The following is a 25,343-nucleotide window of genomic DNA, read 5'->3' on the forward strand; positions in this document are numbered from 1 at the left end:
AGTGATGTGAGATGGCTGTGTATGGGTCCAATAATGGACTTCTATTTATCAGTGCTCATCTAGGAACTGAGTTGCTGAATGTCCAGCCTGATAGTAACAGAGACTAACTGTCCTTCGAGGAGATCGACCAGTCCGTAATTATGCCCTGGAAAGGACTGTGATTCATTTTGACTAGAGTTGACACATATTCTGAGTATGAGTTTGCCTTTCCAGCTTGCAGGGGCTCAGCCTGTGCCACTATTTGAGCTCTTATAGAGTGTTTAATCCAACAGCACAAGGTCCCACGTAATATTATTTCAGAGTAAGGTCCCTACACAAAGGAGGATCCGTGGGTTCCATTTGTCCCATCATGCACCATACCACCCAGAAGCTGCTGACTTAATGGGGCAGTAAAGTCTTTTGATGGCACAACCAATGATGATACTGTGGAGTTTGGACATGATACCCTGCAAGGATGAGGTCCCATCCTCCAGTGTTCCCGGTAGGAAGAACACATGGAAATTGGAGTGGCTCCACTTATCATCACTCTCAGTGATTCACTGGGGAATTTATGCTTCCTGTCTCTGTAGCTCTGAGTACTGGGGGTCCTGGTTCTCAGAAGGGAAACATTTCCAGCAGAAAACACTATGAGAATTCTGGTACACTTTAAGGCACAGCTACCACTGGGACTTGGTGGTCTGTTTCCGAGGAAAGGAGTCACTATTTTGACCCGGCTAGTGTACCTGATCATCTGGAGGAGATAGGGTTGCTGTTACACAATGGGGCATGGGCGTTTGGCACACAGGTGATCTGCTGGGTATTGCTTGGTACTTCCTTGTCCAATTTTGGTGGTAAATAGACATGAGAAAAGCCTGGTGACCACCTCATGAGATCAGCCACCTGGATCAGCAGAAATGCTAGCCAAAGGTGAAGAGAATCTAGAGTGGGTAGCAGAGAAAAGGTTGTGACTATAAATTTTGGCCATGAAACCAGTGGCGGGGGCTGTACTTTGTCCTACTTTACTTCCTCTGGAAAGTTTCTCCAGGAAATGAGACTAAGCAGAATTCTGGAGAAGCTTTTTCCAGAATTTATTTGAAGCAAGTGAATCCTAATAGTGTAATAGATGGACTATAGTGAATGCTGTGGGTTAATTTTAATAGTTGTTTTGTAGAGTCTCTGAGATGTTCAGTATAATCGTATCATCATTCTTTCTGATCTCCTGATACCCCTGCACTCCCCTCCACCTTTATTCCAATCACAAGAACCTCCATAACAGTGCTGAATAGAAGTGGTGAAAGTTGCATCCTTCTTTGTTCCTAATCTGAAGAGGAAACAATTACAAATTAATCTTTCAGGCTTTCAATATTAAGTATGATGTTACCTGTAGGTGTTTTGATGGCCTTTGTCAATTTGAGGAAGTTCTTTACTATTCGTCTTTGCTGACAGTTTTTATCATAAATGTATATTAATTTTAAATTATCACATACTTTTTCAGTATTGGTTGAAATGATCACATATTGAGAGAATAAAAGGAAAAATTTAATTAATTAATTTTGAATGTTAGGTCAGCCTTGAGTTCCTGGGATAAAAGCGTCTCGTATGTGATGTATTGTTGAATTTGATTTGCTAATATTTTCTTAAGAATTTTGGGGTTTATATTCATGAAGGATATTGGTCTGTAATCTTTTTTCAGTGGTATCTTTGTCAAGTTTTAGTATTACTGTTATCCTTGTCTCATAAAATGTGTTGGGCAGTAATGCCTTCTCCTGTATTTTTTAAAAGTTTGTATGAAATTGGTCTTATTTCATCTTGAATATTTGATAGAATTCACCAGGGACACCATTCAGTCCTGGAATTTTCTTTTGGGGAGGGTTTTGGCAAATTCAGTTTCTTTACTAGATATACAGATATCCAGATATTTAGTTATTTCTCATGTCAATTTTGGTAGCTTGTATTTTTTTGGAGCAGTTTATCCATTTCATCTAAATTGTTGAAATTTTTGGCATAAAGTTGTTCATAGCATTCTTTTATTATCCTTTAATGTCTGTGGGATCTGTGATGATAATCCCTTTTTCATTTCTCATATTGGGGTTTTCTCTTTTTCCTTTGATTAGTCTAGCTAGGAGTTTGTCAATTTTGTTTATAAGTTCAAAGAACCAACTTTTGGCTTTGTTAATTTTCTCTATTATTGATCTATTTTCTATTTTATTGACTTTTCTGTCATCATAATTTACTTTGTTTACTCACTTTGGGATTACTTTGCTCTTTTTTCTAGTTTCTTAAGGTGGAATCTTAGATCACTGATTTTAGATTTTTCTTGTCTTCTAATATAGGTATTTCAAGCTATGAATTTCCATCTAAGCACTGCTTTAGTTGTATCCCACAAATTTTGATATTCTGTATATTTGTCATTTAGTGTAAAACATTTTTAAATTTTCTTTGTTATTTCATCTTTGATCCATGTATTGTTTAGGATTATTTTATTTAGCCTTCAAATATTTTCTTATATATATTATCTTATATATATTATCTTTTTCTTATATATATTTTTCTTATATATATTTTCTTATATATATTATCTTTTCATGCACATTTTGTATGATTTTGATCTTTTAAAATTTGTTAAGAAATGCTTTATCTCCCAGAATATAGTCTGCCTTGGTGATTGTACCATGTGCATTTGAAAAGAAAAATTCTGCCATTTTTGCACGTAGAGTTCTATAAATGTGGATTAGTTGAAGTTGGTTGATAGCGTTGTTTGGATCTTTTATGTCTATACTCATTTTTGCCTAGTTCTATCAGTTACTGAGAGAGGGGTTTTAAAAATATCCTATTCTAACTGTGGATTCATCTTTGGCCCTTTAATTTTGTCAATTTTTCCTTCATGTACTTTGGGGCTCCACCGTTAGGTACATATATAATTGTTACAACTTCCTGATGTATTGTTCTTTTATTTCAATATGGTGCATCCGTTTTTGTCTCCAATAATACTCTGTCTTGAATTTATTTTATCTGATATGAAAATAGTCTTTCCAGCCTTCTTATGCTTACTGTTTGCATGGTAAATTTTTTTCCATGCATTTGCTTTTGACCTATCTGTGTTTTTGTGTGTGAAATTTCTTTCCTTGGGCAGTACATGTAGGATTTTACTTTTTTTTTTTTTTTAATCTACTCTGTCAGTCTCTGCCTTTTATTTGGAGAGTTTAGACCATTAATTATTGACGTGGTTGGCTTTAGGTCTACCCTTTTATTGTTTTTTGTTTCCCTCTTTGTTTTTCCTTCCTCTCTTCCTCCTTTTCTGCCTTTTTGGGATTATTCTTTAGTATTTCATTTTAATACATCAATTGACCTCTTTGGCTATATCTCTTTGTATTAATTTTTAATGCCCTAGAGATTACAATATACATACCTAACCTTTTGTGGCCTACTTAGCGTTACTGTTGTGCTGCTTCACTTCAAACAGAGAAACCTTGCAACCATACAGATCCTTTTTTTCCCTCTATTTCCCCACCCCAAACTTATGTTATAGTTGTCGTATATGTTATGGCTGCATACTTTGAAAATCTCACTATACAATAGTATAATTTTTGCTGTCAGTATTTTATTTTGTTGTCAAATCTTTTAAAGAACTTAAAGGAAAAAAATAGTATTTTATGTTTACCTTTATATTTATTATTTCTTTTGTTCTTCCTTCATTCCTGAAGATGCTACATTTCCTTTCATCCTAAAGTACTTACTTTAGCATTTCTTGTAGAGTACTCTACTGGGGATACCTCTCTTTGTTTTCCTTCATCTGAGAATGTCTTTATTTTGCTTTTATTCCTAAAGGATATTTTAGGTGAACATAGAATTCTGAGTAGACACTTGTTTCTTTTCAGCTTTTTTTTTTTTTTTTTTTGTGAGGAAGATCAGCCCTGAGCTAACATCCATGCCAATCCTCCTCTTTTTGCTGAGGAAGACCGGGCCTGAGCTAACATCTATTGCCAATCCTTCTCCTTTTTTTCCCTTTTTCTCCCCAAAGCCCCAGTAGATAGTTGCATGTCATAGTTGCACATCCTTCTAGTTGCTGTATGTGGGACGCGGCCTCAGCATGGCCAGACAAGCAGTGTGTCAGTGCGCACCCGGAATCTGAACCCCGGGCCCCCAGTAGCGGAGCGCATGCGCTTAACTGCTAAGCCACTGGGCCGGCCCCTCTTTTCAGCATTTTAATGATGTTGTTGCACGGTCTTTTCACCATTATGATTTCTGATGAGAAACCTTTGGTTATTTGAATCTTATTCCCCTCTATGTAGTATGCCATTTTTCTCTATCTACTTTCAAGAATTTTTTCTTTGTTTTTGGTTTTCAGCAGTTTGATTTGATGTGTCTAGTCATTATTTTCTTTGAGTTTATCCTCTTTGGAGGATGTTCAGATTCTTGAATCTGTAAGTCGGTCTTTCATTACATTTGGGATGCCTTCTGCCATTGTTTATTAAAATATTGTGCCCTAGTTTCTTTCTTTTTTCCTGCCAAGATTCCAGTAACAATTATGATAAAACTTTTGAGATTGTCCCATAGGTCTCTGACTGTTCATTTTTCCTTTTGTCAATCTTTTTTCTCTTTGTTCTTCAGATTGCATAATTTTTACTGACTCATTTTCAAGTTCACAGACTCTTTTCTCTGTCATCTCCATTCTCTTGAGCCCATCCAGTGAATTTTTTTATTTCACCTACTGTATTCAGTTTCGAAATTCCCATTTGGTTCATTTTTTTAAATAATTTCTTTTTGTCTTCTGAGAACTTTTTCTGTTTAATTCAAGTATGTTTGCCTTTACTTGTTGGAGCATATTTATAGGAGTTGCTAAAGGTGTTGTTGGATCATTATAACATTTGGATTATCTCACGGTTGGCACTTGTTAATTGTTTCCTCCTTTGAAATTCGTCACATTTTCTTGCTTTTTGCATCGTGAGAATTTTGGATTGTGTTGTGCACATTGTGAATGTTATGTTTTGTAAACTGTAGGGTGTAATATAATTCTCTGGAGAATGGTAATTTTTGTTGCTGTTTCTTTTAGCAGACCGTTTAGGTTCAGATGGCAAATTTGATCTTGCCTTCTGTGGGTGGTGATTCAAATCTCAGTTCAATTCTTAGAACCTTTCTTATCTTGGTATGGGTGTGTCTTCTACCTCTGCAGTTCCAGAGTAAGCCCAAGAGTCATGTGGATTTATAGGCAGGATCAGGGAATCTCTTTCTCCTTTCCAGGATTTCTTCCACATTCTCCAGCATGCAGGAGTCCCTTTCCCCAAGTGCTATGGCCAGAAAGTTAGGGTTTCTTTTGGAGTTTTAACTTCTGTGTTGTTGCTCTGTATGCAATGATTGCTTCCTGACTGTAGAACAAAGCTGTTAGAGAAAGGAGAAAAAAATAACTGAGCGGGAAGCTCAGTCTCCTGTGCGTCCCTTTTCCAAGTTTTTCTACCCTTCACAATCTGCTTTTGTTTGCTTTCCAGAGTCCACAAGTAATTTTTTCTTTTTTTGCATTTTGTCCAAAGTTTTTAGTTGTAAACAGTGGGAAAGATAGGCTGTATTTGGTTTATGCCACCATACTAGAACTTATCTGGCTGCTTTTAAGATTTTTCTCTTTATCTTTGATTTTTAGTAGTTTGCCTATGCTGTGCCTAAATATGTTCTTTTTTTGTGTGTGTTTATCCTGTGCTTGGTGTTCATTGAACTTCTTAGATCTATTAATTTTTAATTTGGCATATTTTGGCCTTTATTTCCTCAAATATTATTTCAAACACAATCTCTGTCTTATTTGCTTCTGGGAATCCAGTTATACACACATCAGACTGCTTGATATTGTCCCATGGGTGAGGGGTCAGCAAACTTTCTCTGTGAAGGGCCAGGCAGTAAATACTTCAGGCCTTACAGGCTGTATAGTCTCTGTTGCGACTATTGCAACTCTGTTGTTACAGCTTGAAAGTAGCCGTAGACAATATGTAAACAGATGAACATGGCTGTGTTCCAATGTAACTGTATTTACAAAAATAGATGTCAGGCTAGATTTGGACTGCAGGCCATATTTTCCTGACTCCTGAGATAGACGGTGATAGTTGCTGGAGCAACATTGTGAATTCAGGGATAAAATCAAAGAAGTGCAAAACACAAATATTGGCAATAACTAAAGTGTGGGAAACTGGATGAATGAGAATAAGGGTGTAGAAGAGACTAGAAAGATCCATTAGGACTGGTTTATTATGTTCCATGTATTGCTTTATTTGAGAACAGTAGTGATAGAGTTAAACTTTCAATTTATAAACGTATCTCTAGTAGCACTGTAGAGGATGAAAAGACACAGATCCCCAAAGCAGGGTTACCTGTAAAGAAGCAATTGCAGTAGTTCTGACAGGTGATAATAAACCCTGAGAAAAGGCAGTGGGAATAGATGAAATAGAATGGATTTGAGAGACATTTTGGTGTTAGAGAGATGGAGAAAGAATGATAGGTGTAACAGGTGACTGGATTTCAAGTATAGAAATAATAATGCCTTTCCTCTAGTTAGTTAGGGAGGAGGGAAGAGCTAGTTTCTCAAGAGTCCATTTTTGGTACCCTTCTCTCTAAATTTTCTTCCTTGGTTATTTCAGTTAGTCCTGTGATTTCAGTTATTACCTAATTGTTTTTGACTTCCTGGTCTGTGGTTTGTATCTAAAACCTTTCCCTTCATCTCTAGACCTGTATTTTGCAAAGTCTACTGTTAGGAGTCTCTCAGTCCTGTCTCAAATACATTATGTTCAGTATATTTAAAGTCTCCTCATGAACATACTGTCATTTATAAACTGTCTCTTTTCCTGTAGGTCAGCTAAACCGAGGTCTGAGACATCATCTTGAAGTTGGCATTAAAAGATCATAATGACCTAACACCCACTCACCCCCACCTCCTTTTTCGAGAAGACCAGGAAGAAGTCACATTTCAGTGGGAAAGTGAGGTTAGATGGAGAAGAGAATAGAGTATTTAGAAATTAGTGTTAAAAGGGAAAGAAGGAAGATGGTAGCTTAAAGAAGGAGACAAAGAATTAATTTTTCTTTTGGATAAGAGACACTGTAGCAGATATTCATAGTGTCCTAGCCATATCTCTTTGGCATTCATCTCCATACTGTTTACGTCTGTGACTTGCTACCTGAGAGCTTTCTTACTGGCCAGAGACATGCTTGGCCTGTGTGCAGGGCAAGCCAGAAGTGCCAAAGAGTTAATGCCTTTAGAAGGGCTTTCAGCCAGTGATGGATGGGGAGTTGGTGGATAAATACCTCATTTTTGTCATCCTTCAGTTGCGATAACTGAGCCATGTTCTGTACCATCTACTAGAGTTCTCCAGTAGGATCATGCTGAGTTGCCCACCAGGGTAACTGGCTTAGTAATGCACTCTTTGTTCACTGCCTTCCCTTCCCTATCGCACTTCTGATTTCCCCTGCCAGTGTTTTCCCTGGATCACCTCGCGAAACAACTACTTACACTTGAATCAAGTCTGCTTTGGGGGAAACCCAAACCAAGGTGGACACTTTTCTTTAGCATGGTAATAATAAGAAATAAAATTTGTTAGCACTTACTAAATGCCAGACATAACTCTATAAGTGCTTCATGATCCGATAGGAGAAGTACTATTTTCATCTTGTTTTACAGATGAGACAGCTGAGGCACAGAGAGATTAAGTAACTTTGCCAAGATCACAGAGCTAATAAATGACAGAGCCTTCATTTGAATCTATGTTGTTTGTCTCTAAATTCTGTACTCTTAACCTGTTAGACTAAGGGAGAAGGGTGGGAATAATGAACAAAAAAGAGAGAAAGGGGATAATTAATGGAGTCAGGCCCTTGAAGAGATCATTTCAATGTGGGTGGAAGGAAAGTAAAGGGAGTACATTCCTAATGGTGTCCCCATTTTAGCAATTAAGTAGAAGGTTAGGTTATCTGCTCTGAGTGAAATGGGTAGGGGTGAGATTTTGAAATGACTAGAAAAGTAGTAGATTTTCATGGTGGTTGTACCTTTATTGTCAGAGAACATCACTGGCTCTAGACCAGCATTCTGATGATGTTCATGAGCTCTCAATAGCTATTATTGTTTAGGGTTGTTGTAGCTTATTGAAAACAAAGTTTGTAAGTTACCAATATAGAAACAAACATAGATTACGAACAGATAACTCTCATGAGAAGTAATATATGTACTAAAGATTTACAGGACAGGAAAAGAATGAAAAAGGAGCTACTAAAGAAGACTGAGAAGGAATCATCATCAGGTAGAAGAAACACTAAAATAAGGGTGGTTCTAGAAGCTAGGGTGGGGGCTAGTATTTAAAGAAGTATACTGTTTGACAGTAGAAGAATGTCAAGGATAAAGACTGAAGATAGGGAATTCAGTAGGCACCAAGAAAGTTTGTGGTATCTAAAAGTCTTATAGGCTGTAGGAGTCTAATAGTAAGGCATTGAAAAAGTTGGAGACAGTTTTTCCTTAAGAAATTTAGTGATGAAGAGGGAAGAGGGGTAGACAATCATACTTAAACTTTTTTTTTTATCAATTGGCGGAAGCTAGTAGGCCTCTAAGGTTAGAAGCCATAGAAAACAGAGCGAGATTAAAGAGTGATCAAAGAGAGGGTGTAAGTGGTTGATCAACATCCCAAGGGTGAACGAGGTGGGGCCCAGTGTATGAGAGGAGGGGTGTGCCTGGATAGGGTAAGTGTTGTCTCCTTTGGGATGGGGGGAGTTGAAGGAGGAGGTTTCAGATTTGGAAAAGGTCTCAGGGACATATTTTCACCTTTTTTGTCTTTCTGTGCTGAATTCTAGATATTTTTTTCCTGATCTTTTCAAGTTTTCTATTCACCTGTGTCTAATATGCTATACACTCACCTATTGTGTCTAGTTTCAGTTATTGTAGTTTTCATATCTAGAAGTTTGATTTGATTCTTTTTCAAATGTGCCATGTTCCCCATACCCTGCAGATATTTTAAAACTAGTCTTTTATTTGTCTTAATTTTTATTAATAATACATATCTTTTAATAAATTAATATGTTTGTATATTTAGTATATTAAATATATATCTTTTAATTATTTATTTCTTTAAATTTGGTAAGCATGGATGTGTCTGAAAATTCTGCCTGAAGTCGGTTTGGGTGTCTTTCTGTTGTCTGTTCTGCTGGTTCTCACTTAACGGTGCCTTGTATCTGTGCCTGATTATTTGACTGCTAACTCTCCTTGCCTTTGTGGTGGCTTTCTAAGGCCTGGGATGAATAGATTGTCTTCAGAAAGTTTTACAGTTGCGTCATGGCTTGAGTTTTCCTTGCCTGCCTAGGCTATGTGTACCTGGAGTCTAAATCTGCATGAGGCATAGTGTAAAGTCATAATTTTTCAGAGATTTCTCCTCCCCTCACTCCCTATTCCCACCCTCTCCCCACCTTTTTTTCTTTTTCTTATGCTGTTCTGCCCAATGCCAGGGTAGCTTTATTTATAGTCCTTACCTCCCCCTTCCCCATCCCCCATGTGAAGACTTCCAAATAAAATCAAGAGACTGAAGCTATATATAGGAAATGTGTTTGCATCTCTCTCCCCTTGATCAACTTGAACTGTTGAAATCTCTTTTCTTGTTAATAATTATCAACCTAGGTTAAGTAAATAAAAGTTTTCTACTTAGTAATCAGGTTACTGTTCCTCCCTAATTTACTTAGTGATGCTTGAACACAATGACGAGAGTATCATTACATTAATTACACAGGAGAAATTAGTCTGGCTTCTATAGAAAAGCTTCAGTTTGCATATGGTATTTTATAAATTAGTTAATTTTTAAAACTTGGTCTTGTATCCAGTGACCTTGATAGTTCACTTATTATTCTTTGTGAATTATTTTGCATTTTTTATAAATACAGTTATGTTATCTACAAATAAAAATGCTTTACTTTTTCTTTTTCAACCATTATGACTTTTATTTCTTTTGCTTGACTTACTAACTTCCAATACAGTATTAAGTAGAAGTGGTGGTAAGGTAAGTCCTTGTGTTTTTTCCCATACTTAGTGGAAGTATGTAATTTTCATCATTGAGTATAATTAAGTATAATGTTAGCTGTAGGTTTTTTGTAGATAATCTTTATCAGATTAAGTAACTTTTCCTGGTTTACTGAGGCACTTCATCACAAACGGTTCTTGAGTTTTATAAAATACTTTTTCTGCTTCTATTGAAATGATCATATTTTTCCCCTTATTCTGTTATTATGTTGAATTACATCGATTGAATTTTGCATTTTAACTATTATACTTTTAATATGTTGCTGGATATTGAAATTATTTTTAGGTCAATGCCTTTTTTTCCTCATTTTTTTATTGAGATATAATTCACATACCATAAAATACACCTTTTTAAAGTATACAACTCAGTGGTTTTTAGTATATTCACAAGGTTGTGCAACCAGAAAATTTTTCTTCACCCCAAAAAGAAATCCCATACCCTTTAGCAGTCACTCCCCTTCTCCTTTCTGTTAGCCCCTAGCAACCACTAATCAACTTCCTGTTTCTATGGATTTGCCTATCTGGACATTCATATAAATGGAATCATACAAACTGTGACCTTTTGTGGCCTTTTTTTTCTTTCATTTGGCATAATGTTTTTATGGTTCATCCATATTATAGCATATGTCTACGTCATTCTTTTTTTATGGCCGAATAATATTCCATTATATGGGTGCACCACATTTTTTTGTTTATCCATTCATCAATTGATGAACATTTGGGTTATTTCCACTTTTGTGTTGTGTGTGTGTGTGTGAGAGAAAGATTGGCCCTGAGCTAACATCTGTGCCCATCTTCCTCTATTTCATGTGGGACGCCACCACAGCATGGCTTGATAAGTGGTGCGTAGAACCGTACCCAGGATTTGAACCTGCAAACCCCGGGCCACTGAAGTGGAGTGTGTGAACCCAACCACTATGCCATCGGGCTGGCCTATGTTTCCACTTTTTAGCTATGTAGTATTTTTACTTCTATGTTCATGGGAGATATTGCCCTGAAATTTTCTTATTTTGAAATATCCTTTTCAGATTTTGATATCAGAATTATGCTAGTGTCATAAAATGAGTTGGGAAATGTTTCTTCTTTTTATATTCTCTGGAAGAGTTAGTCTAAGACTGATATTGCTTGAAAGAATATATCAGTAAAGTCTTTTAAGTGTTTGGAGGAATTCGCTAGTGAAGCCATCTAGAGTTTTCTTTGTGGGAAGGTTTTGATTAAGGATTCAATTTCTTTAACAGATATAAGACTATTCAGATATTTTTTCCTTGTTTGATGTTGAGAAGTTACAGTTTTCAAGGAATTTGTTCATTTTATTTAAGCTGGGAAATTTATGGGCAGCATCTGTAGTGATGTCCCCTTTCTTATTTCTCATATGGGGTAATTGGTGGTTTTAGTTTTTTTCTGACCAATCTTTCTAGAGATTTATTACTTTTATTAATCCTTTCAGAGAACCTTGATTTTGGATCCTTGAAAAAAGGATCCAAAATTTTGGATCCTTGATTTTCTCTATTGAATGTCTGCTTTCTGTTTTATTGATATCTGCTCTTATTTTTATTACCCTCCTTCTACATTCTTTTTTGTTTTTTTTGGTGAGGAAAGTTAGCTCTAAACTAACATCTGTTGCCAGTCCTCCTTTTTTCGCTGAGGAAGGTTAGCCCTGAGCTAACATCTGTGCCCGTCTTCCTCTATTTTGTATGTGGGACGCTGCCACACATGGCTTGATGAGAGGTGCATAGGTCCACAACCGGGATCCGAAGCTGCAAACCCTGGGCCGCCGAAGCAGAGCGAGCAAATTCAACCACTACGCCACCAGGCTGGCCCCTACGTTCTTTACATTTAATTGCTGTTTTCTTTCTCGCTTCTTAAGTTGTAAGCGTAGATCATTTACTTTCAATCTTTTTTCATTATATGTATTTACATATATGCAAAAAGCTGTACATATCCTCTAAGTACTACTTTAGCTGCATCCCACCAGTATTGATATGTCATACTTCATTTTAATTTAATTGAAAATATTTTCTAATTTCCATTGTAACTTTCTGTCATAGCTCTTTGACCCATAGGTTATTTAGAAATCTGTTTTTTTTAGATTTCAAAACATTTGGGAATTTCTTAGTTTTCGTTCTGTTGTTGGTTTCTAATTTTTCTGTGATCATAGTCCTTGGAAATTTGTTGAGACTTGGTCTGTGGTCCAGCATATTATCTGTTTTGGTAAATATAAGAACATGCATTCTGCAGTTGTTGGATGTGGTTTTCTCTGTATGTCGATTAGGTCAAATTAATTAATCATGTTTTTAAATTTTTCTGTATCCATGCTGTTTTGTCCTCTACTTGTTCTATCTAGTAGAGAGAGGTATTTTAAAATATACTCTTTTGATTATGGATTTATCTTTTCTCCTTTTACTTCTCTCAATTTTGCTTCATATATTTTGAAGCTATGTTGTTTTTATTAGATGCATTCAAATTTAGGATTGTTATGTTTTCCTATTGAATTGACCCTTTTAGCATTATGAAATGCTCTGCTCATCTCTAATAACGCTTCTGACCTTAAAAATTACTTTGCGAAATATTAATGTAGCCACACCATCTTTTTTTGGGAGGCCAGTGAATGTGTTCAAGATATATCTCCTCGAATTCTTTTACTTTTAGTCTGTGTTCTTTAACATAACAATTATTTAACATAACAATTATTAAATGAAGACTTTCCTTTTGTTTTTCTTGTAGTGTTGGTATATTGACAATCAATTATGTCAGCTATTGTGGGTCTAAAAACATCTCTATTTTTGTCTTCATTTTTAAAGGATATTTTTGATAGGTATATAATTCTGGTTTGCTAGGGTTTTTTCCCCCTCCTCAGCACTTTTCAACAAAAAGAATGGAAGCGATGAATCTTATTGTTGTTTCTTTGAGTGTATCTTTTTTCTCTGGGTGCTTTTAAGATTTTCTGTTTATCCTTTGTTTCATCAATTTGACTCTGCCTAGCGTTTGGTGTACCTAGGTGTCGTTTTCTTCTCATTTTCCTACTTGAGATTTCCCAGAGTTTCTTGAATCTCTGAGTTGATTTTTTCCCTCACTTTTGTAAAATTGTCATTAGTTATCTCTTCAACATATTGCTTTTGTTCCTTTTTTTCCCCTCTCTCTCTCTGTCTGGGTATTTGAGTTTGGGTATTTTTTTTCTTGGCCTGTCTGCAGGTGCATGAATCCTATTTTCCTCTGGTCTATTCTGCTTTTAAAACCATCTGACAGTTCTTTTTTTTTTTTTTTTTTTTTTTTAATTTTTTATTTATTTATTTTTTTTCCCCCAAAGCCCCAGTAGATAGTTGTATGTCATAGTTGCACAGCCTTCTAGTTGCTGTATGTGGGACGCGGCCTCAGCATGGCTGGAGAAGCGGTGTGTCGGTGCGCGCCCGGGATCCGAACCCGGGCTGCCAGCAGTGGAGAGCGCGCACTTAACCGCTAAGCCATGGGGCCGGCCCTCATCTGACAGTTCTTAACTTCAGATATTTATTTTTCAGTTCCAGAAAATCCATTTGGCTTTTTTTCCTTTATAGATTATGTTGAAAATTACATCATTTCATGCATTTTTTTTTTTTTTTTTGTCTTTGCATGTATTTCAAGTCCTTCGCTCTTAACTTCAATATTTGGATTATCTTGAGTCTAATTGTTTGGTTTTCTCTTATCTGTCACATTGTTTTGCTTCTTTGGATGTCTCTTAATATGTTTACTGTGTGCCTAACATTGTGTGTAAAAGAACAGTTATTTTCTTCAGATGTTGTTATTTTCTTCCAGAGAGGTTTGCTCTTTGCTGTATTAGATAGGGTGAGGTGTTGACTACCTCAGTTCAATCATGGATTAAGTAGACTCCTCTCTCAGCTGGTATTCTGTCTTCTAAACACTAGGCAACTGTTGGAAATTGACTCTGCCCTGTTGGCCCAGCCTGCCTATCCTTCTTCAGTACCCATCACTAAGTAGATGTGCCATTGGGAAAAGTGGCCATGTATTTGGGTTGTTCTGGATTTCCAGTCTGTCATTTAGATGCAGACATCTAAAGAACCACTAGTTTCTGGCTTCCTTTAGTAGAGTTCTTCTGTTTAAACCAGGCTCAATCTTCACTTGTCCCCAAACTCTGCAAATGCCCCCATGGAAGAAAATGCCAATGGTCTGAGCTCACCTTGGAAGTACTCGTCTGTTGCTGGAATTTTAGTTCATCTAGTCCTTAATTGCTTCCGTAGCTTTCTTATATTAGTCTAGATTTTGAAGGAAGAGCAATGGCTTACTCCTATCTAGTATCTTACACTGGGGAAGTGGAAGTCAGGAGTTTATCTTTGCAAAAAGAAAAGGCAGATAATTTTGAGTGCTTATTTGTATAAGCATAGTGATGTTTTGACTAGTTTTATCTGTGTTGCATGCTAATAGTTATATTTTTTTTCTTTCTGATATGAGCCTGTTTATCAAAATGTACTCTAGACCAGGTGTCAACAGACTATGGTCCACAGACCAAATTGGACCAATTCCTGTTTTTGTATGGCATGTGAGCTAAGAATGGTTTTTATATTTTTAAAAGGTTAAAAAAAAGAAAAATGGCTTGTGGCACATGAAAATTATATGAAATTCAAATTTCAGTGTCCAGAAATAAAGTTTTATTGTAATACAACTACACTTATCTGTTTATGTGTTGTCTATGGCTTCTTTTATGCTATAACTGTTGAGTAGTTGCAACGGAGATCCTTTGGCCCACAAAGCATAAGATATTTACTCTCTGGCCCTTTACAGAAACCAGCTTGCCTATTTTTGCCTTAGACCACAGACTCAGAAATTTTTCATTTCTCGTTACTAAGGGAAAACAAAAGATTGAAACCCTCCTATTCCAGAAGTTCGTCAAATTTGGACTTAATTAAAATCCTAACATTTTAGAGTTAAAAGGAACCTCAGAGATAATCTCCTTCATCTTTTATTTTACAGATGGAGAAACAGATTCAGAGTGAGAGAGGTTTTTAAATTAAGTTATGACTAATTTTTGTTTTGTTAGAAAACAGACTCAGTAATAAGCTGATAGAGAAACTAATGATCTATATCGTGGAACAACTTGCAAAATTCACTTGTTCTTGTATTGCAGAAGTGTTTTGTTTTCCTTAAATAGTGGTAGCTATTAAGAAATGTTTTTCTGTGGAATTTTTAAAGTAAATATTTTAAAATAAATGTTTAAAGCATGTTAATAGCCTTTGCCTTTCATTAACACTCATAATTCTTTCAAATCTCATGGGGTACGAGGTTCTTTTTGTGAAAAGACTAAAAGTCTTACAGGACCAAGTCCAGACATTCTTCATTAAGCTCCTGTTTGATTTAGGGTCAGAAATTCTGAGGTGAATTATTAATGTGTAGGACTGGTTTCTAGAGTTTTTCTTTTATTTTATCTATCCACCCTCAGATATCAGGAAAAGTTTTTTTAAGCTTAGTTCTTAAATGCAGTTGTATACTGAGATGTTATATTACTAACAAATAGCATTTTTATTTCCTGATGTTGAATATATATTTTCTTCATTATAATTTTTAACTTATTGCTGGCTCTTTTTGATAACCTTCTACTTCTAAAACAAGCCAAATCAACAGAAAACACAGTGACATCAGTTGGTGGCAGTTGGGGGAAAGCTGCTTCTTCAGCTGGTCTATATTCAGGAATTAGTGGGTCCAGATTGATTAAAATTGTTATGACTAATTAAATGCCAAATGCATAGAAAGATGTATTTTAGGAATACATATAAAGTCATTTGAACTTTAAAGAAGTCCATTAAACAAAACAGACAAAATGTGTTGGTGTAAACTTGTGAAAATTTAAGTCTGTGATCATTTCACTGACTTTAGGAAATTATCTTTTTGTTTGTGAAGATTGGCCCTGAGCTAACATCTGTTGCCGATCTTCCTCTTTTTGCTTGAGGAAGATTGGCCCTGAGCTAACATCTGTGCCAGTCTTCCTCTGTTATGTATATGGGACACCACCACAGCATGTCTTGATGAGTATTCTAGGTCTGTGCCGGAGATACGAACCCACGAACCCCAGGCAGCCAAAGCTGAGCAAAGTTAACCGTAGCTTAACCACTATGCCACCGGGCCAGCCCCAGGAAATTATCTTAATTATATATTCTGCTTCTCTGAAGATTGGTTTTGACTAAACCTTGATGTTTTTCTAAATTGTATAGAAGGGGTTAACCTTTTAACAGTTAACATATTCCTGTTGCTCAAATAACTGATTTCACTCAAGTAACCTAGTATAAACGGAGCTTGGTTTTCTAAACCATACATGAGAAACACTCATTGCTTTTTATTAACTTGTTTGTTCATCTGATATTTCTTGAACATCCATGACCTGTCAGAGACTGATGCAGGTGCTGAAAGTACAGAGTTGAAATAGACATTCTTCATGCTCTCACAGTGTTACATAGTTGAGTAGATTGTGTGAGCAGGTATGTCTGTTCATGTGTAGCATTTGATACTATTGATCACTCTCTTTCTCTTTACTTTTGTAGCATACTATCCTGGGGAAACCTCATCCACATGCATGGTTTCCATTACCTCCTTTGCACCAAAATCTGCTTAAAACACTCCCACGGGTAACACTTGAATGGACGTTTCTGGCTAGATATCTTTTAAATGTATTGGTGTATCTATGGATCTGTCCTTGGTCCTCTGCTTATTTTACTCTCTGAGTAAGGCTAGTAGCTGTAGCTCTGAACTTCCTTCTTTTCTCTGCTTCCTCTCTCCTTCCTCTTTCTCTTTCTCTCAAAATAGTATTGAGTGCTTTGTTCTAGGCACTTTTCCGGGCAGAGGCTAGAGCAGTGATCCTGTGTCCTCTCGGAGTTTACAGCTTGGTGAGGGAGTGATGCCTTAAACAAATAATCCTATACATACTTATAGTTGCAGATTAGACCATGAAACACAAATATAAAATGAAATGAGAGTGTATGTTAGGGAAACTAACCCAGTCTGAGACATTCCTGAGTAAGTGACACTTATACTGGGATCTCAAAGATGAGTAGTGGTTAGCAGGAGAAGATGTGGGACAGAATTCCAGGTAGAGGGAGAACCTTTGTGAAAGCCCCTAAGGAGCTTAGCAGGCTCAGACAACTGAAAGAATGTCCTGTGGCTAGAGTGTGATGACTAAGTTAGAGAGGGATGCAAAATGAGGCAGGAGAGGCTGGCAGAGGTCAGATCTTGGTAGAGGACCTTTTGAACCATGTCAGTGCTTTTGGACTGTATCTTAAGAGAATTGAGAAGATATTAGTAGAGTTTTAAGTAGGAGAGTTACCTACTCAGATTTGTGTTTAAAAAGTTAACTTGGGTTCCTGTATTAAGAATAGATTGAAGGAGGGGTAAATGTGGATGTGCAGAAATGAGTTAAGCAGCTTTTGCAGTGGTCCAGGCAAGAGGTGGTGGTAACTTAGATTATTAGCATAGCAGCAGTCAAGATGATGTAGACAGATTCAAGAACTATTTACAAGGTATAATTGATAAGATTTTATGATTATTTTGGTTTAGGGAGGGAAGCTGAAGGAAGTATTAAGGATAAAATTTTCATATGCTTGGTCATGTCTATCTTGTTGACATTTTACTATCTTGAGCTCAAACATCTTCAAAATCGAACCCATTTTTTCGTTCCACAAACTAATTCTTTCCCTTGACTTCCCTGTTTTTGTGAATAACGTTCCCTACCTCCAAGTGACCTAGGCTGACAACTTTTTTTTTTTTGGTCACAGTTTCCACTAAATTAGTTACCAAGTGTTAAGGACTTGACCTCTGTAGCATCTAGAGTCTCTTCCTCCCCCTCCTCCTCCTCCTCTCCCTCCTCCTCCTCCTCCTCACCTTTTGTCTTTATTATAGTAGTAGCATCCTCTTGCTAGATTATTAAACTATGCTTTTCGGTCAAGTCTCTGAGCTCCTTGAGAGCAAGAACTGTCTTTTTCATCTTGTATCTTTAGTACATAGCAGTGTGCACCTCAGCATGGTAGACATAAAAAAATACTAAATGAATTGCAAGTAAAATATAATCTTTTCCTTGACTCTTGTTTCTTCCAATCAATTCTTATTCTTTGCCACATATCTTTTTCTCTTTCTCAATGTCATTGAGGGGCTTCCTTTTGCTTAAAGAATAGTTTGGTCTTAGGGTTGTGAAGTAATGAGAAACTGGCTGCTGGATATGAGAAGTGTATGAGTTGGGGTTTTCTCATAGTAATTTAGTAAAAATGGACTCCTGATCCTTTTTGCACTGTAGCTCTCACTACTACAAAGAGCAGATTTTCTGGGGAGAGAACATAGCTGATATTTATTAGCATCCCCACTGTTAAATAAAGTTTAAAAAACTTCGTTTGATGGCGTTTTAAATATTATAAAAGTATTTGCAGAATTCAGAATTTTTTTGGTCGTTTAATGTGTATTTCCTACCTATCCAGTATTGTGTTATCATCTCAATAGCTACATTATATGTTATTGTCTTATATGTGCATGTTTCAAAGAAAGAAAGTGTATAGGAGAAATACTCAAGTGTCTACTTTAGAAGTACCTATTTTTAACAGCTTTGTATGTCCTAATATGAACTTTTGTAATTATTTATTTCCACTTTTTTTTACATTTTTAGGAATAAGAAAATTTTAAATAAGAAGAAATTGAAAAGAAAACAGAAGAGTAAATCAAAAGTGAAGACAAGAAGCAAGGTAAAACTGCTGGCAATTTATAGGGAATAAGGACTTTTTCCATACAGTAATTAGAATAAAAATGCCAGGATTAAAGATGTATAAGTATAATTAGCAAACCATTTCATTTCTGTGAGCTGAAGTAGTTTTTTAAAAGCCCCTTATTATTTGGTTATGCGGTTTAGTTTCATCTTTTGGGTGTTTCTTGACCAGTAGCTTGGAAGTTAATATCTGAGTGCTGAAAATTATTTGTTATTTATTCTTGTTATCTTTGATCACTTCTCTGGGGGAACATGTCCATTTCTCTTCTCTTTTTTTCACTCTGATTGCATGTACTAGAAACTGAGTAAAATTGGCTGGAGTGTTGGGACTTGGATTTGGGTTCATCACATGCCTACGCATATGTCATAAATTAGGGAGACTCTTGGTGCATCTGTATTGTTCTGAGCTTCTTTTGACTGTGAGTGGCTGTGCAAAGAAAAGGCAATATAGAATATTTGAATTAGGTCAGGGATCAAGGATCTCTTTTTCCACCTAATATAGAAATCTTCTCTATAAAATCTCTCTGTTTTTTTCTTAAACATTTGCAGGGACCAGATCCCACTTTCTATAAAAGAGTCTCTTTTCTTTTGAACAGTACTAAGAAGCCTAGACAGGAAAAGAGGAGTCAAACTATGATTTCTAAATAGCTCCACTTTGGGTTAAAGAAACCATAGCTTATCTTGGCCTGTGTATCATATTTAAGTTCTAGAGACTGTTGTTTCCTGCCCTTTTTAATTAGTGTTCTTGCAGTTGTAATGAGAGAAATCTACTATAAAGTAGTAAATCAAAAAATAAAAAGGATAGGGGGTAGAATTTATTTGGTGGCTCTGTCTTGAGAGAGAGCTGGATCCAGGAATTAAATAATGTCATCAAATCTATGTCTTCATCTCTTGCTTCTGCTTTCCTCTGTGTATAGACTTATTGCCTGTGGCTGAGGACTAAGGCTACTGGCAAGTCTAGCTTCATTTTCTTTGAGCGTGAGGCGATGTCTTCTACTAATTCTAGCAGCAAGTCTTGGGTATGATTTTTGACTGACCTGCATCATTCACTTTGGCTTGGAGATGGCATGCTTTGTTTGGTTAAACTGAGTTGTTATAACCCTGTGATGGGCGGTAGGTGAGTGCCCTGATGAGCAGGCCGTGTGGAATGGGAGAGGGGTGGTTACCCTAAGGAAAATGTTACTGGGTGCACAGATAAATAATAATATATGTTCCCTATATCACCTCTTATTACTTCTGCTTTTGGGAGAAAAGAGGGAACTGGGGCGCGTTCTTAATATACTTAATATATAAAAACTTTTAACAAATATATAGTCATTCAGGTTTCCAGCCTCTCCCCTTTTCCACTTTTTGGTGCTATGTGCAAAGTCAGAATATGGGAATCTTGAAAATATTTTTAAGTTCTTTTAAGGTGTCATTTGGTGATTTTCCTCAAAGTGGTGGCATGTGGTATCCAGGAAGAGGTGGGAAGTAAAAGTCTTTCATCTCGTTCAATTCTGACTCTACTAGCTTTGTGCCCATAGTAGTTTCTTGTCCTCAGGTTTTATATCTGCTTTTTAGAAACAGCTTGTGATGAGTGATATAAAAAAACTTATTTCATTTATTCCTCAAACACTAATTGCATGCCAACTATGTGCAGGCATTATGCTAGGTATTTGGGATAGAAAGATGAGTAAGAAACATTTCTTGCTCATGATGAGCTTATAAAGATAGTAAAATGGTGTTGATAATCTCCTCGCTCTCTATTACTATTTCTGGACTATTTTTCATCCACTTTCTTTTTTAAAAAGTTATTTTAAAAAATGCCAGTGGGCTTTTTTTCGTATATTTAAAAGCAAGCGTTTCTTTTCAGCAAAAAAAAAAAGTCATTTAGCAATACTACTTTATCTCCTTCTTTATTGCTGTCATTGACCCCTCTATTTCTCCTCATCCATTAGCCATCTCCTTCATTTAATTTCCTTCTTATCCAGCTTAGATACCACAGTCTTTTTAGAAAAACGCTTGCTTAATCTTCTGTATTAGTTCTCTATGGCTGCTGTAACAAATTACACAAACTTGATGGCTTAAAACAATGCAGATTATCTTACAGTTCTGGGAATCTGAAGTCCAAAATGGACTGGGCTCCATTTGGTGTCACTGGGCTTAAATCAAGGTGTCAGTAAGGCTGTATTCCTTCTGAAGGCTATAGGAGAGAATTTATTTCCTTGCCTTTTCCAGCTTCTGGAGGCTGCCTGCATTCCTTGGGTTGTGCCCTTTTCCATCTTCAAAGCCAGCATTGGTTGGTTGAGTCTTCTCATGCTGCATCACTCTGACACTTTTCTGTTGTTACATCTCATTCTCTGACTGTCCTGCTGTCCTTTCTCCTTTATAAGTTCCTTGTGATTACACTGGGCCCACCCAGATAATTCAAAATAATCTCCCCATCTCAAGATCCTTAATTTAATTACATCTGCAGGGACCTTTTTGCCGTGTAAGGTAACATATTCACAGGTTTCAGGGATTAGGGGGAAGACATTTTTAGAGGCCGTTATTCTGCCTACCTCATCTTCTTTTCCCTCGTGTGCATTTGTTGCACTCATCTGACGAAACTCTATCCTATATGAATCCAGCTATTTTCTTTCTCTGCAGGTGAGTAGCATATGCCGCTAAAGGGAGTTAAACAAGAGTTAATTGATACCAGTACACATTCATGATCACCCATCTCAAATGGACTTGCCATAGAAGCCGGACTGTCGTCTTCTTTTTTCTGGGTCAAATAGTTCTCCTGTTTTCTACTGTGACTATTTCAAACCTTTGCCACTCTCCTCAAACTTTTGATAAATCCTACCCTCCTGCAAATGACTTCACTTTCTTACAGAGGAAATCAAATCCATCACATGGAAAACTTCCTCAGTATCCTGCTACCAAACGTGTCTTTGTTAGGTTAGGAGCCTTATTAACAGAACCTGAGATGGGGATTTTAAGTGTACAATTCAGTGAGTTTTGAAAGATACAGTCAAGGTTCAGAAAATTTCCATCATCCGCAAGGTTTCCTCATCCTTTGCTGCATTCCATCTCTCTTTACAGCCCTGGCTCTAAGCAACCACAGATGTACTTTCTGTCATTATAGATTAGTTTGCATTTTCTAGAATTTCATATAAGTATAATCATACAGTATGTACTCTTTTGTATCTGGCTTTTTTCCCTCAGCATAGTAATTTTGAGTTGTGTCCATGTAGTTGTTTAGGTTAACAGATTATTCCATTTTTTTCACTGATTAGTATCCCATTGTGTGGATGTATCCTGATTTGTTAATCCATTCACCTGCTGATGGACATTTCAGTGTTGTTTCCAGTTTTTGGCCATTGCAAATGAAGCTGCTATGAACATTTGTCTATTAGTCTTTGTGTGAATGTATGTTTTTGGTTTTTTGTGGGGGCAAATACCTAGGAATGGAGTAATTAGGTAGCATTTCCTTCAGTGATTTGCCAGAGGACTCAAAAGACTTAAAAGCAATTTAAACTAATGGCTAACTAAGATTTATAACAACAAAAGTAGGCAGCAGCAAAAAGAAATGTATTCCTGGTATCTAGGGAGATATGGCATAGGCCTCCTAGTCCTTCCTTGTCTGAGCACAGAGGACATGCTTTCTCTCTGGCAGTGAACTATTGGGATATGTGTGGAATTTTTCTGTCCAGGGAAGCCCTCTTGAGTCTTAGGATCTGAGACTTCTATGGGAGTCTGGTCACATGGACATATCCTGCTATGCAACCAGCCATGGCAAGTGAAACTCAGGTGCACATCATCCATCTTGATGTTTATGCATAGCAATTGGACAAGCCAGGAGGCATGGTCCATTGTTCCAGGTGTATATAACAAAATCAATAGCTAACATAAGGAAATGTCTAAAGACTACATTCACAAGGGTTGGCCAGGGGTCAGTCATAGTTCCCTTGGAGAAATACAAGGAATAAGCAATCATACCTACAGTGTTAACCTTTCCTCACAGGTAGCATGGTAGACGAATGTTTAACTTTTTAAGAAATTGTGAAAACTGTTTTTCAAAGTGATTATTCCATTTTACTGTTCTACCAGTAGTGTATGAGAAGTCTAGTTGTTTCACATCTTTGCAAACACATGGTATTGTTAGCTTTTAAAATTTTAGTCATTTTATTAAGTATATAGGGGTATCTCACTGCAGTTTTAGCTTGCTTTTCTCTAATGACTAATGATGTGAACATCTTTTCATGTGCCTTTAGTTGTGAAATATCTTTTCTTTTTTTGATACAAAAAGCTTTAGGAAAAGTATATGCTTTAGGAAAGCATGTCTATAATCTGCAGTTTTCTTAGCATTACCATTACTTAAATGAGAATGAAATTAGAAGAATTGACTAAAATTAAGAGTTTTTTTAAAATCCTTAATTTGTATTTAAATCCTTATATTTACTTTTTTTTTTTTTTTGGTGAGAACGATTAGCCGTGAGCTAACATCTGTTGTCAATCCTCCTCTTTTTGCTGAGGAATATTGGCCCTGTGCTAACATCTGTGCCCATCTTCCTCTACTTTATATGTGGGACGCCTGCCACAGCATGGCTTGATAAGTGGTGCGTAGGTCTGCACCCGGGACCCGAACCTGCGAACCCTGGGCCACTGAAGCGGAGCGCGCGAACTTAACCACTACAGCACCAGTCCGACCCCTTTGTATCTACTTTTAAAAGAAATCAAAATATAATTCAACATTTGTAGTAAATCATTGAGATTCTACGGTACATCTGGTGTCCTGTAGAAAAACACCAAATTAATATCCTTCAATACTCCAGCAGTTAAGCGTTGCTGGCTCTATTCCTATCATGGTATAAAAAGGTATCCCTGTAAACTTCTTTGCCTGCCCCTTTCCCATCCCTTGTCAGGTCGGATATTGCTATGTTACTCAGAAAGTAGTGAAGTGTAGTAGAAAGGGTAACTGTAAGTTGAGTCAGTAGACTTAGATTGTCTTTGCTATACCACTTACGTGAGTTCTCCAAGTCATCTAGCATGTCTAATCTTCAATTTTTTATTTAAAATGAGAATTGATGATGATAGAAAGGAATATGAAATTGAAATATTATATCTTGTATTTTAGTCCGAAAACTTGGAGAATACAGTAATCATACCGGATATCAAGCTACATAGCAATCCTTCTGCATTCAATATATATTGCAATGTACGTCATTGCGTTCTGGAATGGCAGAAAAAGGAAACGTCGTTGGCAGCTGCATCTAAGAACTCTGTGCAGAGTGGAGAATCAGATAGTGATGAAGAGGAGGAATCCAAAGAGCCCCCTATCAAGCTTCCAAAGGTAAGTCACTAAGTTCCACTTAGATGCATAACCTACAGGTGTTTTGGCTATAATACATATATTTGCATTGCTAAAATACCTTGCTTTTTGTAAAATTGTGCATTAAAAATAACAGGGCTTATATATAAAAATAGGTTTGGGGCAGACCAGGAAAACTCGATGCAACTTCCTAACTGGAGTGCTAATAAAGTCAATAATTGGTAACTTAGTGGGGAGTACTTGGAAAGCTCAGACAGGGATATCAGTGGGTTTAATAGCTCCTTTACAGGAGCTATTAAAAATGTACAAAAGCAGTAGAGTGGAAATGGTGACCTGTGGGCATTGAGCCGTTGCAGATGGAAGTGGAGCTCTGAGCCAGTGGGCCGCCATTAAGTGGGCACTAGAGGAAGTGCAAACCACCACAAGCCAAGAGACATAGGAAGCTGGAGGTGCTCCCCTCCGGGGAGGGAGCCCTGTGTACAAGTACACACTTTTTAATTTTTCTCAAAACATAGCTAGAAGGGCTCCTGGCTGTGCAGCAGCTGAGCTGAGAGCTTTTGCCTTTTCTGCCTGAGGTTATATCGTGCTCTTGCTATTCTGGCTCCCCTTGCCTAGGCAAAAATTACATATGAACCAACAAAACTTCTGCGTTGTTCTAATATCACTCCCTTTGTACTGGGGCATGTAAGCTAATTGCGGTTACAAAAACATGTGTTGTAGTACAACAAACTGTTCTTAAGGTACTAAGGTACTGTTCTATTTAAGTATTGGGATATTTCAAGACTATGGTATTCTTTTATACATAATATATTTTTTCTATATAGTAGGTATAGTTAGTATTTCTAACAAAAGATTGCATGAAAATATAGATGTATTTTTAAAATGGTACCTTTATCATAAATGATTTAGTATATAGTATAAATAAACATAGTGCTTTTTTCTAAATATAGACATTTTAAGTGATTTCCTTTATCATAAGTGATTCATGTAGATTGCCTTTTTACCGAACTGATATCTTAAAACTGTGCTTTGAAAACTTCTTTGTAGATATACACATGGTATCATGTAAATACAGTCATGCCCCACGTAATGATGTTTTGGTCAGCGCCAGACCACATATATGGCAGTAGTCCCATAATATTAGGACCTTATAGCCTAGGTGTGTAGTTGGCTGTACCATCTAGGTTTGTGAGCAGTACACTATGTTATTTGCATGACGACAAATGCACCTAACGACATATGTCTTCCCGTCTTTAAGCAACACATAACTGTATTTTTTCACTACTTGAAAATAGCAGCCAAGATAGAAACTGTGTTCC

General features: G+C 36.7%; 1 protein-coding gene across 13 annotated transcripts in view; it reads left to right on the forward strand.

The window, feature by feature from the left end:
• The window catches only part of MYCBP2 (MYC binding protein 2), a 256,295-nt gene that overhangs the window by 11,010 nt on the left and 219,942 nt on the right, over positions 1-25,343 (forward strand). For all 13 annotated transcript variants that reach the window (XM_087435962.1, XM_087435968.1, XM_087435963.1 and 10 more), the window contains exons 2-3: positions 18,633-18,708; positions 23,830-24,045. In XM_087435962.1, coding sequence (XP_087292088.1) covers positions 18,633-18,708; positions 23,830-24,045 — 292 coding nt within the window. The remainder of the gene's footprint in view (positions 1-18,632; positions 18,709-23,829; positions 24,046-25,343) is intronic.

Source organism: Ceratotherium simum, chromosome 10, assembly GCF_057802395.1.
Source record: "Ceratotherium simum simum isolate JZ-2026a chromosome 10, ASM5780239v1, whole genome shotgun sequence".
NCBI classification, from domain to species: domain Eukaryota; kingdom Metazoa; phylum Chordata; class Mammalia; order Perissodactyla; family Rhinocerotidae; genus Ceratotherium; species Ceratotherium simum.